Source organism: Scyliorhinus torazame, chromosome 17 (genome assembly GCF_047496885.1).
Source record: "Scyliorhinus torazame isolate Kashiwa2021f chromosome 17, sScyTor2.1, whole genome shotgun sequence".
NCBI classification, from domain to species: domain Eukaryota; kingdom Metazoa; phylum Chordata; class Chondrichthyes; order Carcharhiniformes; family Scyliorhinidae; genus Scyliorhinus; species Scyliorhinus torazame.
The window spans coordinates 189,518,305-189,534,987 of NC_092723.1; the positions used below are offsets into that span (position 1 = coordinate 189,518,305).

Below are 16,683 nucleotides of genomic sequence, written 5' to 3' on the forward strand. Positions count from 1 at the left end.
ACTCTGGTGCGGCCGCATTTGGAGTATTGCGTGCAATTCTGGTCGCCGCATTATAGGAAGGATGTGGAAGCATTGAATCATAGAATCATAGAAGTTTACAGCATGGAAACAGGCCCTTCGGCCCAACCAGTCCATGCCGCCCAGTTTTTACCATTAAGCTAGTCCCAGTTGCCCGCACTTGGCCCATAACCCTCTATACCCATCTTACCCATGTAACTATCTAAATGCTTTTTAAAAGACACAATTGTACCCGTCTCTACTACTACCTCTGGCAGCCCATTCCAGACACTCACTACCCTCTGAGTGAAGAAATTGCCCCTCTGGGGCCCTTCTGAATCTCTCCCCTCTCACCTTAAACCTATGCCCTCTAGTTTTAGACTCCCCTACCTTTGGGAAAAGATGTTGACTATCTACCTTATCTATGCCCCTCATTATTTTATAGACCTCTATAAGATCACCCCTAAGCCTCCTACGCTCCAGGGAAAGAAGTCCCAGTCTATCCAGCCTCTCCTCATAACTCAAACCATCAAGTCCCGGCAACATCCTAGTAAATCTTTTCTGCACTCTTTCTAGTTTAATAATATCCTTTCTATAATAGGGTGACCAGAACTGCACACAGTATTCCAAGTGTGGCCGTACCAATGTCTTGTACAACTTCAACAAGACGTCCCAACTCCTGTATTCAATGTTCTGACCAATGAAACCAAGCATGCCGAATGCCTTCTTCACCACCCTGTCCACCTGCGACTCCACCTTCAAGGAGCTATGAACCTGTACTCCTAGATCTCTTTGTTCTATAACTCCCCCAACGCCATACCATTAACTGAGTAGATCCTGGCCTGATTCGATCTGCCAAAATGCATCACCTCACATTTATCTAAATTAAACTCCATCTGCCATTCGTCGGCCCACTGGCCTAATTGATCAAGATCCCGTTGCAATCCTAGATAACCTTCTTCACTATCCACTGTGCCACCAATCTTGGTGTCATCTGCAAACTTACTAACCATGCCTCCTAAATTCTCATCCAAATCATTAATATAAATCACAAATAACAGTGGACCCAGCACCGATCCCTGAGGCACACCACTGGTCACAGGCCTCCAGTTTGAAAAACAACCCTCTACAACCACCCTCTGCCTTCTGTCGTCCAGCCAATTTTGAATCCAATTGGCAACCTCACCCTGAATCCCGTGAGCTTTAACCTTCTGCAACAACCTACCATGCGGTACCTTGTCAAAGGCTTTGCTAAAGTCCATGTAGACAACGTCTACTGCACTGCCCTCATCTACCTTCTTGGTCACCCCCTCAAAAAACTCAATCAAATTTGTGAGACATTGGAAAGGGTGCAGAGGAGATTTACCAGAATGTTGCCTGGTATGGAGGGAAGATCTTATGAGGAAAGGCTGAGGGACTTAAGGCTGTTTTTGTTAGAGAGAAGAAGGTTAAGAGGTGACTTAATTGAGGCATACAAGATGATCAGAGGATTAGATAGGGTGGACAGTGAGAGCCTTTTCCCTCGGATGGTGATGTCTAGCACGAGGGGACAAAGCTTTAAATTGAGGGGAGATAGATATAAGACAGATGTCAGAGGTAGGTTCTTTACTCAGAGAGTAGTAAGGGCGTGGAATGCCCTGGCTGCAACAGTAGTGGACTCACCAACACGAAGGGTATTCAAATGGTCATTGGATAGACATATGGACGATAAGGGAATAGTGTAGATGGCCTTTAGAGTGGTTTCACAGGTCGGCGCAACATCGAGGGCCGAAGGGCCTGTACTGCGCTGTAATGTTCTATGCTGTCTCACAGTGCCAGGGACCCGGTTTAACACTGCTGTCTCAGTGACAGGTACCCGGTTTAACACTGCTGTCTCACAGTGCCATGGACCCGGGTTAACACTACTGCCTCACAGTGCCAGCGACTCAAGTTAACACTGCTGTCTCAGCTCCAGGGACCCGGTTTAGCACTGCTGTCTCAGTGCCAGGGACCCGGGTTAACACTGCTGTCTCACAGTGCCAGTGACCCAGGTTAACACTGCTGTCTCACAGTGCCAGTGACCCAGGGAAGCACTGCTGTCTCAGTGCCCGGGACCCGGGTTAGCGCCAGGGACCCAGTTTAGCACTGCTGTCTCAGTGCCAGCGACCCGGGTTAGCACTGCTGTCTCAGTGCCAGGGAACCGGGTTAGCGCCAGGGACCCAGGTTAGCACTGCTGTCTCACAGTGCCAGGGACCCGGGTTAGCGCCAGGGACCCAGGTTAGCACTGCTGTCTCAGTGCCAGGGACCCGGGTTAACACTGCTGCCTCACAGTGCCGGGGACCCGGGTTAACACTGCTGCCTCACAGTGCCAGGGACCCGGGTTAACACTGCTGTCTCAGTGCCAGGGTCCCGGGTTAACACTGCTGTCTCACAGTGCCAGGGACCCGGGTTAACACTGCTGTCTCACAGTGCCAGGGACCCGGGTTAACACTGCTGTCTCAGTGCCAGGGACTCGGGTTAACACTGCTGTCTCACAGTGCCAGGGTCCCGGGTTAACACTGCTGTCTCACAGTGCCAGGGTCCCGGGTTAACACTGCTGTCTCACAGTGCCAGGGACCCAGGTTAACACTGCTGTCTCACAGTGCCAGGGACCCGGGTTAACACTGCTGTCTCACAGTGCCAGGGTCCCGGGTTAACACTGCTGTCTCACAGTGCCAGGGACCCGGGTTAACACTGCTGCCTCACAGTGCCAGGGACCCGGGTTAACACTGCTGTCTCACAGTGCCAGGGACCCGGGTTAACACTGCTGCCTCACAGCACCAGGGACCCGGGTTAACACTGCTGTCTGACAGTGCCAGGGATCCGGGTTAACACTGCTGTCTCACAGTGCCAGGGACTCGGGTTAACACTGCTGTCTCAGTGCCAGGGACCCGGGTTAACACTGCTGTCTCACAGTGCCAGAGACCCGGGTTAGCACTGCTGCCTCACAGGGAAGGGACCCCGGTTCAATTCCAGCCTCGGGTGACTGTGTGGAGTTTGAATGTTCTCCCCGTGTCTGCGTGGGTTTCCTCCGGTTTCCTCCCACAGTCCAGGGATACGCAGGTTAGGTGGATTGGGCATGATAAAATTGCGCTTTAGCGCCCAAAAGGTTAGGGGTTATTGGGTTACGGGGATATGGTGAAAGCGTGGGCCTAGGTAGGATGCTCTTACTGAAGGCAAGTGTGGATTAGATGGGCTGAATGGCCTCCTTCTGCACTATCGGGATTCTATGCTTCGAAAGCCTTTGAATTCCTTCAATCAGTTTAAATGGATCAATCCGGTCACCTCCCACTCCCCTAAATTCAACCTTAAGCTATGCAACCTTTCTTCATATTTAACTCTTAACTTTGATATCGTTCTGGCCATTTCCTGAGAAAATGCCTCCTGCAAACAGGCAGAATGGGAAAGCTGAAGGCCCAGCATTTCTCAGCTGCCACAATTATTAATTCACTGAAGTCATCAAAAAATTAAAAATGCTCATTTTAACTTTGTTCTGATAGTTCACAAACAAGAAGTTTATGAGGTCATTTTGATTTGTTAAAGAAAAAAAGGTTATTGAACATCTGGTCGCCACAGAGCCAAAGGCAAGAAGAGTGTGCAGTTGCTGACATTGTTGGCACAGTTCTCGTAACCTGATCTTAAAGTGCAAATATATTTAAACAGGAGTCTAATGAACAAAGAAATGTACAGCACAGGAACAGGCCCTTCGACCCTCCAAGCCCGTGCCGACCATGCTGCCCGACCAAACTACAATCTTCTACACTTCCTGGGTCCGTATCCCTCTATTCCCATCCTATTCATGTATTTGTCAAGATGCCCCTTAAATGTCACTATCGTCCCTGCTTCCACCACCTCCTCCGGTAGCGAGTTCCAGGCACCCACTACCCTCTGCGTAAAAAACTTGCCTCGTACATCTACTCTAAACCTTGTCCCTCGCACCTTAAACCTATGCCCCCTAGTAAGTGACCCCTCTACCCTGGGGAAAAGCCTCTGACTATCCACTCTGTCTATGCCCCTCATAATTTTGTAGACCTCTATCAGGTCGCCCCTCAACCTCCGTCGTTCCAGTGAGAACAAACCGAGTTTATTCAACCGCTCCTCATAGCTAATGCCCTCCATACCAGGCAACATTCTGGTAAATCTCTTCTGCACCCTCTCTAAAGCCTCCACATCCTTCTGGTAGTGTGGCGACCAGAATTGAACACTATACGCCAAGTGTGGCCTAACTAAGGTTCTATACAGCTGCAACATGACTCGCCAATTCTTATACTCAATGCCTCGGCCAATGAAGGCAAGCATGCCGTATGCCTTCATGTCACAGCATGCTGTTGAAGCCTAACCCTTGGCCACGTGTTCTCCATAATAGAACTAGTCAAAGAGATTCAAACAGATGTTTTATAATTCCTGCAACACTTTGGCTGTCTTTAACAACATTAATTTTAGAACTAAATTTACAATAGTAATTATTTGAGAAAGTATGTGAATAACACGAATAAAAGTTCCAGCCTTGGTGCGACTTCAACGTTAAGATAGTTTAAAGTATAGAATAATGATACTAAGTTGGCTTGAACACGAGAAATAGGAGAGGACCACATTGAAAATAAAGGCTCCAACACTCATCCCTGGAGCATCTCAACAACAAAGACTCCTTCGTCAGAATTCTATTTATTGTCTACAGCTCCGCCTTCAATACCATAATCCCAGCCAAACTCATATCAAAGCTTCAAAACCTAGAACTTGGCTTCTCCCTTTGCAACTGGATCCTCGACTTCCTGACCCATAGACCACAATCAGTAAGAATTAACAACACCACCTCCACAATAGCCCTCAAGCCCCGCAAGGCTGCGAATTTAGCCCCCTACTGTACTCCCTACACACACACGACTGTGGGGCAAAATCTGGCTCCAACTCCATCTACAAGTTTGCTGACGACACGACCGTAGTGGGTCGGATCTCGAAATAACGATGAGTCAGAATACAGGAGGGAGATAGAGAACCTAGTGGAGTGGTGCAGCGACAACAATCTCTCCCTCAATGTCAGCAAAACTAAATTGCTGGTCATTGACTTCAGGAAGCAAAGTACTGTACACACCCCTGTCAGCATCAACGGGGCCGAGGTGGAGATGGTCGACAGCTTCAAATTCCTAGGGGTGCACATCAGGAAACTAAGGAAATTCGGCATGTCCACATTGACTCTCACCAACTTTTACAGATGCACCATAGAAAGCATCCTGTCTGGCTGCATCACAGCCTGGTATGGCAACTGCTCGGCCATAGACCGCAAGAAACTTCAGAGTCGTGAACACCGCCCAGTCCATCACCCAAACCCACCTCCCATCCATTGACTCTGTCTACACCGCCCGCTGCCTGGGGATAGCAGGCAGCATAATCAAAGACCCCTCCCACCCGGCTTACTCACTCTTCCAACTTCCATTGGGCAGGAGATATAAATGTCTGAGAACACGCACAGACTGATTCAAAAACAGCTTCTTCCCTGTTGTTACCAGACTCCTAAATGACCCTCTTATGGACTAAACTGATCTCTTCACACATCTTCTCTACTGAGTAGTACTAGATTCTGTATGCTTACCCCGATGCCGGTGTCTACGTAATTACATTGTGTATTTTATGTTTGCCCCATTATGTATTTTCTTTTCATGTACGGAATGATCTGTTTGAGCTGCTCGCAGAATAATTCTTTTCACTGTACCTCGGTACACGTGACAAAAAAACAATCCTCTCCAAAACCAAACGTGGCCAGTTGACCAAAGGAAATCTACTCAGTACTTGGGCCCACAGATCCGTGCCTTACACGGCCATAACTAGTGGGGTCAACTCATCTGCACACTTCCAGTGCCCGTTCCAGGTGAGTCAGGAGCAGTTCACCCAAGACCGGAAACTTCAGGAGCACCTTTTAAAGATCAGTATTTACTTGAAATGTCACAGCATGCTGTTGAAACAGTAAGCAAATGGCAAACCTTTGGCAAGACTACATGTAATATTAATTAGTGACTTTAAATGTCCCTGACTTTATGAATGTTTTAGGGAATGCCTTCCACTGGGCCAGCCGGGACACAGATCCAAGGAAGCAAGCAAGGGGACAGAAAACAGGAGCACAAAATGTAGGTGAATTTGAACTCCTGGGTGAGATGCAGGAAAGGAGAAGAACATTGTTGAGTGCCTTTGGGAGAAAAGCCCCAAACAATGTGGAGATAGAGGTGGCAGTGGACTAAATGTCACCGCTCCCTCATCCCTGTCATTGCAAACCAATGCAGGGAAAGGTTTAAATGACCCAATGAGAGCAGTTAAGGTGCGGGGCCACTGTTACCTCTCATTTCTTAGGCAATGACACATTATTTTTTAAAAAATAAATTTAGAGTACCCAATTATTATTTTTTTCCAATTAAGGGGCAATTTAGTGTGGCCAATCCACCTAATCTGCACATCTTTGTGTTGTGGGGGTGAGACCCACGCAGACACGGGGAGAATGTGCAAACTCCACACGGACAGTGACCCAGAGCCGGGATTCGAACCCGGGTCCTCAGCGCCGTAGTCCCATTGCGTCACCGTGCTGCCCCAACCCTCTGACACAGGGATCATGTGATGTGAGCGTGGGAACGGCTGCCTTTTCGGGAGCTCCAGCTCTGCTCAGCTTTAACCTTAGTTTTGATCCTTGTGCACGTCTCTTTTGTGGGTTTACGTGGTTTTTACAACGTACCAAGATTCGTTGGTCAATGTTTCAGCACTTTTGAGTCGAGCCAATATGCTTCAATTCTCACTGATTCGTGGCGGCTGAAGGGAGTTGGGGCGGGGCCTGGTCCTTGGTGGCGCCGCTGCCTTTGAGAGGTTTCCCGCACTGACAATAGTGCACACCAAAGGATGATGGTTGCTAGCGGTGAAGGTGATCCGTCTGATAGTCTTGGCTCTGTGCTGCAGGACATTAAAGCCCAATTTTAAGAGTTGCGAGGCATCTTTATGGAGGCGGCGACGACGCACGAGGAAGTTCTTGTAGCAGAGAGAGCGCCGCCTCCGCATGGTTGAGTTCCTGTCCTAAGGAGTTGTGGTGAGGACGAGGAGAGGAAGGGTGAGGGACCCGGTCATACCTGGTGTCTCCGGTGTAATGGTGGGGAAGCTCCCAACCAAGTTTGAGAACTGGTTGCCGTGCTTTGAGGATTTCGATCTGGAGGGCGGGCAGCTCAAATGCAATGAGCACATTTAATCCGGTCTTAAGAGGCCTGGGGTTGGTGGTGGCCGTCCAACCTCTGGTTCTATGTGGTCTTATTCCTGGTGCCGTTTGAGAGGGGGTTGCATCACCCGAGTCAGCCTGGGCGTCGCCCCACTGGAGCTTGAGTAGTTGGTGGGGGAGAAGGGGGGGAGGTGTGGGGGGGGGGGGAGGAGGTGTGGGGGGGGGGGAGGAGGTGTGGGGGGGGGGGAGGAGGTGTGGGGGGGGGGGAGGAGGTGTGGGGGGGGGGGAGGAGGCGTGGGGGGGAGGCGTGGGGGGGAGGCGTGGGGGGGAGGCGTGAGGGGGAGGCGTGAGGGGGAGGCGTGAGGGGGAGGCGTGAGGGGGAGGCGTGAGGGGGAGGCGTGAGGGGGAGGCGTGAGGGGGAGGCGTGAGGGGGAGGCGTGAGGGGGAGGCGTGAGGGGGAGGCGTGAGGGGGAGGCGTGAGGGGGAGGCGTGAGGGGGAGGCGTGAGGGGGAGGCGTGAGGGGGAGGCGTGAGGGGGAGGCGTGAGGGGGAGGCGTGAGGGGGAGGCGTGAGGGGGAGGCGTGAGGGGGAGGCGTGAGGGGGAGGCGTGAGGGGGAGGCGTGAGGGGGAGGCGTGAGGGGGAGGCGTGAGGGGGAGGCGTGAGGGGGAGGCGTGAGGGGGAGGCGTGAGGGGGAGGCGTGAGGGGGAGGCGTGAGGGGGAGGCGTGAGGGGGAGGCGTGAGGGGGAGGCGTGAGGGGGAGGCGTGAGGGGGAGGCGTGAGGGGGAGGCGTGAGGGGGAGGCGTGAGGGGGAGGCGTGAGGGGGAGGCGTGAGGGGGAGGCGTGAGGGGGAGGCGTGAGGGGGAGGCGTGAGGGGGAGGCGTGAGGGGGAGGCGTGAGGGGGAGGCGTGAGGGGGAGGCGTGAGGGGGAGGCGTGAGGGGGAGGCGTGAGGGGGAGGCGTGAGGGGGAGGCGTGAGGGGGAGGCGTGAGGGGGAGGCGTGAGGGGGAGGCGTGAGGGGGAGGCGTGAGGGGGAGGCGTGAGGGGGAGGCGTGAGGGGGAGGCGTGAGGGGGAGGCGTGAGGGGGAGGCGTGAGGGGGAGGCGTGAGGGGGAGGCGTGAGGGGGAGGCGTGAGGGGGAGGCGTGAGGGGGAGGCGTGAGGGGGAGGCGTGAGGGGGAGGCGTGAGGGGGAGGCGTGAGGGGGAGGCGTGAGGGGGAGGCGTGAGGGGGAGGCGTGAGGGGGAGGCGTGAGGGGGAGGCGTGAGGGGGAGGCGTGAGGGGGAGGCGTGAGGGGGAGGCGTGAGGGGGAGGCGTGAGGGGGAGGCGTGAGGGGGAGGCGTGAGGGGGAGGCGTGAGGGGGAGGCGTGAGGGGGAGGCGTGAGGGGGAGGCGTGAGGGGGAGGCGTGAGGGGGAGGCGTGAGGGGGAGGCGTGAGGGGGAGGCGTGAGGGGGAGGCGTGAGGGGGAGGCGTGAGGGGGAGGCGTGAGGGGGAGGCGTGAGGGGGAGGCGTGAGGGGGAGGCGTGAGGGGGAGGCGTGAGGGGGAGGCGTGAGGGGGAGGCGTGAGGGGGAGGCGTGAGGGGGAGGCGTGAGGGGGAGGCGTGAGGGGGAGGCGTGAGGGGGAGGCGTGAGGGGGAGGCGTGAGGGGGAGGCGTGAGGGGGAGGCGTGAGGGGGAGGCGTGAGGGGGAGGCGTGAGGGGGAGGCGTGAGGGGGAGGCGTGAGGGGGAGGCGTGAGGGGGAGGCGTGAGGGGGAGGCGTGAGGGGGAGGCGTGAGGGGGAGGCGTGGGGGGGAGGCGTGGGGGGGAGGCGTGGGGGGGGTGGCGGTGAGGGGAGGGGGGTGAGGTGAGGGGGGTGTGGAGGTGAGGGGAGGGGGGTGTGGAGGTGAGGGGAGGGGGGTGAGGTGGAGGTGTGAGGAAGGTGAGGGAGGTGTGGGGGGAGGTGACGGGGGTGCGAGGGAGGTGTCAGGGGGAGGTGAGGGGGAGTGTGAGGGAGCAGTGTAAGGAGGAGTTGTAAGGGGGAGGTGAGGGGAGGTGTGAGGAAGGTGAGGGAGGTGTTAGGCCACACTTGGAGCATAGTGTTCAATTCTGGTCGCCACACTACCTGAAGGATGTGGAGGCTTTAGAGAGGGTGCAGAAGAGATTTACTAGAATGTTGCCTGGTATGGAGGGCATAAGCTATGAGGAGAGGTTGAATAAACTCTGTCTGTTCTCACTGGAACGAAGGAGGTTGAGGGGCGAACTGATCGAGGTATACAAAATTATGAGGGGCATAGAGTGGATAGTCAGAGGTTTTTCCCCGGGGTAGAGGGGTCAATTACTAGGGGGCATAGGTTTAAGGTGCGAGGGGCAAGGTTTAGAGGAGATGTACGAGGCAAGTTTTTTTACACAGAGGGTAGTGGGTGCCTGGAACTCGCTGCCGGAGGAGGTGGTGGAAGCAGGGACGATAGTGACATTTAAGGGGCATCTTGACAAATACATGAATAGGATGGGAATAGAAGGATACGGACCCAGGAAGTGTAGAAGATTGTAGTTTAGTTGGGCAGCATGGTCGGCACGGGCTTGGAGGGCCGAAGGGCCTGTTCCTGTGCTGTACATTTCTTTGTTCTTTGTGTGAGGGGGAAGTGGAGGTGAGGGGGGGGGGGGGGGGTGAGGTGAAGGTGGAGGGCGGGTGAGGTGGAGGTGAGGGGGGGGTGAGGGGGAGGTGAGTAAGGGGGGGGTAAGGTGGAGGTGAGGGGAGGGAGGGTGAGGGGGGGTGAGGGGGAGGTGGAGGTGAGTGGGGGGGTGAGGTGGAGGTGAGGGGAGGGGGGGGGGAGGTGGAGGGGAGGGGGGGTGAGGTGGAGGTGGAGGTGAGTGGGGGGGGTGAGGTGGAGGTGAGGGGAGGGAGGGGGGTGAGGTGGAGGTGAGGGGAGGGGGGAGGTGGAGGGGAGGGGGAGGTGGAGGGGAGGGGGAGGTGGAGGGGAGGGGGAGGTGGAGGGGAGGGGGGGTGAGGTGGAGGTGGAGGTGGTGAGTGGGGGGGTGTGGTGGAGGTGAGGGGAGGGAGGGGGGAGGTGGAGGGGAGGGGAGGGAGGGGGGAGGTGAGGGGAGGGTGGGGGGAGGTGGAGGGGAGGGGAGGGGTGAGGTGGAGGTGTAGGTGAGTGGGGGGGTGAGGTGAAGGTGGAGGGGGGTGAGGTGGAGGTGAGGGGGGTGTGAGGGGTAGGTGGAGGTGAGTGGGGGGGGTGAGGTGAAGGTGGAGGGGGGTGTGAGGGCGAGGTGAGTAAGGGGGGGGTGAGGTGGAGGTGAGTGGGGGGGGTGAGGTGGAGGTGAGGGGAGGGAGGGTGAGGGGGGTGTGAGGGGGAGGTGGAGGTGAGTGGGGGGGGTGAGGTGGAGGTGAGGGGGGGGGGGGAAGAGGTGGAGGGGAGGGGGGGGGGGGAGGTGGAGGTGAGGGGAGGGAGGGTGAGGGGGGTGTGAGGGGGAGGTGGAGGTGAGGGGAGGGGGGGGGAGGTGGAGGGGGGGGGGTGAGGGGACGGAGGGTGAGGGGGGTGTGAGGGGGAGGTGGAGGTGAGTGGGGGGGTGAGGTGGATGTGAGGGGGGGGGGGGAAAGAGGTGGAGGGGAGGAGGGGGGGAGGGAGGGTGAGGGGGAGGTGGAGGTGAGGGGAGGGGGGGGAGGTGGAGGTGAGGGGAGGGTGAGGGGGAGGTGGAGGTGAGGGGAGGGGGGGGAGGTGGAGGTGAGGGGAGGGTGAGGGGGAGGTGGAGGTGAGGGGAGGGGGGGGAGGTGGAGGTGAGGGGAGGGTGAGGGGGAGGTGGAGGTGAGGGGAGGGGGGGGAGGTGGAGGGAGGGGGGTGAGGGGAGGGAGGGTGAGGTGGAGGTGGAGGTGAGTGGGGGTGAGGTGGAGGTGAGGGGGGGGGGGGTGGTGGAGGGGAGGGGGGGGGGGGGGTGAGGTGGAGGTGAGGGGGGGGGGGGGGTGGAGGTGCTGTGACCTGTACGGGACTGAACTGCCTTCGCCTCAGAAGAGTGCAGGGACGGGGCTTTCACGGGAGTCCTTGAAGCCCGTTTCTTTTTTCTTTGTGGCAGTGCTGACCTAGAGCTACCGTTTTGAGACCAGATGACCCTTGGTCAAAGCCATTGTCAGCTTCGACAAAGGGTCATCTGGACTCGAAACGTTAGCTCTTTTCTCTCCCTCCAGATGCTTGTCTGGCATGAACTCATTTGGGACAGGCCACCTGGGTGTGGAGGTTGTTGGTCTTCTTCTGACACTGTGCAGCTTTCCGCCTCTATTGCTGCCTGAACAGACAGCCGCTGCCTCCAAGGCAGTATTGCTGACGCTGCTGCTGGTCCTCCGGCCTCCTCAGGGGAACAGGATGCCCCGTCTCGATCGACGCCGTCGAGACGCTTGGCAAGGTCAGCATCCCTAAAGGCAGGAGCAGGTCTACGTGCTGGCGTGTTGACTGGGAGTGAGTGCTGAGGGAGTGTTTAAAAGCAGATCCTCCTTGTTAGCAGCCAGACACTGAGGCACAAGTCTGGTGAATCAGGCAGTGAAACAGTCAATAACAGCAAGAAGCTCGTGGGCACTCATTTCGGGCACCAACTGTCGTTAAGTATAGGCCATGATCTCACCCACGTGGCCGTTGAGGAACACCTGCCAATCGCGCCACTTAGATTGTTTCCATCAATACGCAGTCAGTCTCTCATAAAGAGGCAGCACGGTGGAGCAGTGGTTAGCACTGCTGCCTCACGGCTCCGAGGTCCCAGGTTCGATCCCAGCTCCGGGTCCAACTCCGTGTGGAGTTGCACATTCTCCCAGTGTCTGCGTGGGTTTCACCTCCACAACCCAAAGATGAGCAGGTTAGGTGGATTGGCCACGCTAAATTGCTCCTTAATTGAAAAAAAATAATTGGGTACTCTAAATTTTTTTTAAAAAGAGTCTCTCATAAAGAGCTGAATTAAGCAGTGACTAATGAGAATTGATGTATATCAGTGAAGCTGGACATCCAGCATTCACTGCTATGAGGGTAAATGTCCATCTTATATTACCTGGAAACGAGATGACTTGTAATGAGCTCCTAGCAAGGATTCAGTTGCAGAGACAAATACTATTAAAGCTATGCCACCTGCTGTGCACGGCAAGAGGACCCGGGTTCGATCCCAGTCCTGGGTCACTGTCTGTGTGGAGTTTGCACATTCTCCCAGTGTCTGCGTGGGTCTCATACCCACAGCCCAAAGATGTGCAAGGTAGGTGGATTGGCTACGCTAAATTGCCCCTTAATTGGGAAAAGAAGAAAAATTGGGTACTCTAAATTTAAAAAAAAAAAGCTTTGCCACTTTAACTGGTACAGCCAACTGATGGTGCAAGCTGCATTTGGGTGAAAGTTGGAAAATTATTCACACGTTTACAGTGAGGTGCATTGATACTAAACTACCTGGGGAATTCCTGCTAGGATTCCCCCAAGAACACAAACCTACAGCTGGCAGTTATCAAATGACCAGCCTCCTTAGAAATAGAGAAGCAAATGAGGTCTCTTTCGATTAAAATTAACTTGAAGTTGACAGCTCGCTACGAAATATTGTTTCAGTGTCAACTTTGTGACAGATCATGGGCAGCACGGTGGCGCAATGGGTTAGCCCTGTTGCCTCACGGCGCCGAGGTCCCAGGTTCGATCCTGGCTCTGGGTCACTGTCCGTGTGAACTTTGCACATTATAGAACATACATCGAACTGTCCAGCACAGTACAGGCCCTTCGGCCCACGATGTTGTGCCGAACTAGTCTGAAACTAAGATCAAATCAACCTACTCCCAATCATTCTAGTGCACTCCATTTGCCTATCCAATAACCACTTGAAAGTTCCTAAAAAATCCGACTCCACTACCATAGCTGGGAGTACGTTCCACGCCCCAATCACTTTCTGAGTAAAGAACCTACCTCTGACATCCCTACTATATCTTCCACCATGAACCTTATAGTTATGCCCCTTGTAACAGCTACATCCACCTGAGGAAAAAGTCGCTGAACGTCCACTCTATCTCTCCCTCTCATCATCTTATACACCTCAATTAAGTCCTTATACACCTCAATTCTCCCCGTGTTTGCGTGGGTTTCGCCCCCAAAACCCAAAGATGTGCAGGTTAGGTGGATTGACCACACTAAATTGTCCCTTAATTAGAAAAAATGAATTGGGTACTCTAAATTTTTAAAAAAACGTTGTGAGATTTAGTAATCCAATACGTGAGCAATGTTGGTAATCGACCAGCATTTACTTGTTCTGAGGGATGGACCGGTTAATGGCACAGAGATTCTTCCCATGAAATTCCAGACATTTGTAAAGCCAAAGCCCTAATGGATATTCTGGTCGGTGGTGACTGTGGCCTTTACTAAGGCTCGACCCAGTGCTGGTGGGTGCATTCAGGTGGAACAAAAAACACACTTCCCTTCAGTGCTGTACTGCTGGGAGCAAAGATCATAGGATGGTTTTTCATGCAGTCCAAAGTCACAAAATGGGCGGAGTGGCTCTGATAAACCCACAGTACGTACGAGTACCGCTGTGTGCAACAACTCGATGTGGTCCACAAGGCTGTAATGGATGTCAGTTTGTTCTCAATCTGTCTCGTTTTCTCTCTCTTTCTCTCTCCTCCACCCACCTGAAGCATGACGGTAATCATTGATGATTTCCATGATCTACGCCATATCATATACAAATCTGTCCTTTTTAAAATATTGTTTCAGGGGTTCTATTTCTCAATTCATGTTGCAGTTCATTCAACATTTCGTAAAGTTACAGCTGTGAACTCCACCAAAAACAGTCGAGAAACAAATTTTTCCAGCTTTACATTTTGAGTTTTACAATCCCTTTTCGGTACTCTGGCACTATTATGGTTATCAAGTTTTTTTCCGTTGACTGGAAAACAGGATATTTTGCAACATTGAGGAATTTGATGAGTAGTGATAAATGAGATTCAGTTGACAGGAAGAGTTTCAGTGAGGAATGAGAGCTGGGATCACTGTCTAGATTCTAATCTTAAAATATAAAGGTACAGTTTTAGCTGTAATTTCTTTCCTCTTATTAAACTGTGAACAATGGACACCAGCAACAAAGAAACCACTCATGCAGAGTAATCAAAATAACATTTGCAAGGATATTTGTGTTCAGCAAGGCTGCAGAACAGATGTTATCACTGAGGCATTAAGAAATCAGATACCCCGGGGCAATGTTTATTCCTCCCCACAAGAAGGGAGGGTTGGATAAAGCAACCCACTTTCAGTTTTAAGCAGAGGCGTGTCAGGCAACCAACCTGCTCTCAGGTGAGGTATTCACTGAAACTTTTTAAATAGACTGCATGTCTCCACTTTCACAGCATTTTTAAACTCAGAGAGGTCGGGATTGCTAGGCCTCGAGAATCCCTGTAGGTAAAAGGAGGAAAGAAGGAAATGTTTGTGAGCCAGGAGGGGAAAGTGTGTTTCCTCCAGACTCAGCCAGCTTACCTCCACACTTTGCTGTTCATTTCAAACAGGATGTTAGGCATACCCAGACCTCGAGGCTTTTCGTTCACAAATCTTGCCCCGTTCTCTTTTTAGCCCATAGTACCAGGATCAGGTTTTCATAGGACAAGTAGCACAGCCAGAGTAAAGCTCCTTTTACCCCTGCTCCAACAATGTCAATTCTTCCCAACTTCAGAAGAGACTTCTTTTCCATCACCTACTTAGCCATTCCTAAAACCAAATTACCAATTCATTACTTAATTTTCCCAAATTAACGCCAGCTTTATGTTCTAAGAGCAAAGTCAAAATACATGCCCTAACTTATTTCACATTGGGCCTCACAGTACTATTGATTAAGAGATTTTGATTCTTATATGGCTGAACTTACATCCAAATCTCTGGGAGAAAGAATGGTATTCAAATCCACTGAACCACCAAATAATTTGTGAGAACCAGATTAAGGTTTGTAATACTTACATGGATATGAAATTCTTCTGCATTAGAAATGCAGAAATACCAAAGAATTTCCACAAAAAGGCATGGAGAGACCAGTCCAGGATGATATCCAGCAACATGTACCAATATTGCTTGTAGTCATGGAACTTTGGTTTACCGTTCCCAAAGAAACTCAGCCTCCAAGGTCGATGTGTGAGAGCAGTTGCTACATTATTGTCAACTTGTTTCATCTGCAATAGTGCAAGGATAAAATAAATAAGAAATTAAACATTTTTCTTTTATTATCTCATGTGTAAAATTGACCAATGCACAAAATACGCATTCTACTCTGACATATTTGTGACAGTTTTGCTTAACACTATATAACTTCAAAGTAGAATGATGGAACAAAAGTTATGTTCATTTGATGTAGTTTAAAGCTTTCAATACCTTGAAGACGACCAATGGATCAAAGGAACACACAATGCTCTTGGTGTACAGTTCAGGATACTCCTGGTACATCTTTTTCAGGGCTGCAGAGGCCTGTAAAACAAAGATAAGTGACTCCTTTAAAATTCATGCCATTGCTATTTAATATGTACAATACTTTTCAACCGTTCGACTGAAATGCTTATTAATCAGAGCTCATATATAACCACAACACCAGTGATAAATTATGAAATTTAGCCACTGTGTTCACTCAGTGAGTGTCCACGACTGCAGTACCGATGTTATTTTTCAACATTTTCTGTGGAAGTCAAGGGTTACTTCAGGGGCAGGACCATGATGACTGAACGAGAAGTTTCACACGGAATCTAAAATCCAAACTCCCGGTAGCCATTTCAAGCTTTCTTCCCCCCCGCCTTCAGTGCTTAAGCCAAATCCTTACATCACCTTTAACACAGAAAACTTCCCAAGGTGCTTTGGAGATGGGAGTTATAAAGAATAGGAAAGGGGTTGCTGCCGAATACTAGAGGGAGAGATAGGATGGGTGTCAGAAAGCTTGGTTGTAAGGAAGGATTGAGAATAAACAATCAAACTTGCATTTATACAGCACTCTTCACATGTCAGAATATCCCAAAGAACAACACAGTGATTTAAATGATGAAAACCTACAAACAGCAGGGAGCCAGAGATTTAGGGGCTTTTGTGTACGGGTGACAAAAATGTAGCAGCTGTGTACAAAAAAAAGCTAACGGAATATTAGAGTTGATAACTCAGAGGCCTAGAATATAGAGAGGAAATTGTGCGACTCTTGTACCAAACCCTGATTAGACGACATTTGGAATATTATGTACTAGATTCACCAGAACATTACCAAGGTTCTGAGGGCTTGATTGAGTAAAGATCACATAAACTGGGTAAGTATTTCTTGGAATATAAAATGTTAAGGGATGATTTGATTGAGGATTTTTTTTAGGATTTTGAAAGGAATCAGTAGATTAAAAGAGATAAACTTTTCCCACTGGGGAGCCAATGATAAGGAGGCAGAACGTTAAAATCAGAGCCAGAGCACTCAGCAGAAGCCACACCAGAAACTGAACTGGACCAGCCACATTAATACTGTGACTACCAGGGCAGTTCAAAGCCTAAGAATCCGATG

At 52.1% G+C, this 16,683-nt stretch overlaps 1 protein-coding gene across 3 annotated transcripts in view; it reads right to left on the bottom strand.

The window, feature by feature from the left end:
* The window catches only part of gde1 (glycerophosphodiester phosphodiesterase 1), a 48,361-nt gene that overhangs the window by 13,742 nt on the left and 17,936 nt on the right, over positions 1-16,683 (bottom strand). Inside the window, exons 4-6 of one of the 3 annotated variants that reach the window (XR_011935898.1) lie at positions 15,531-15,623; positions 15,123-15,331; positions 14,649-14,876 (exon numbers count right to left, since the gene is read on the bottom strand). Coding sequence is in view for 1 of the 3 variants with exons in the window: in XM_072481879.1 (XP_072337980.1) it covers positions 15,123-15,331; positions 15,531-15,623 (302 nt within the window). In the remaining 2 variants the exon portion in view is untranslated. Of the gene's footprint in view, positions 1-14,458; positions 14,568-14,648; positions 14,877-15,122; positions 15,332-15,530; positions 15,624-16,683 lie in introns of all 3 variants that reach the window. The other 2 variants (XR_011935897.1, XM_072481879.1) reach the window with 2 other exon arrangements.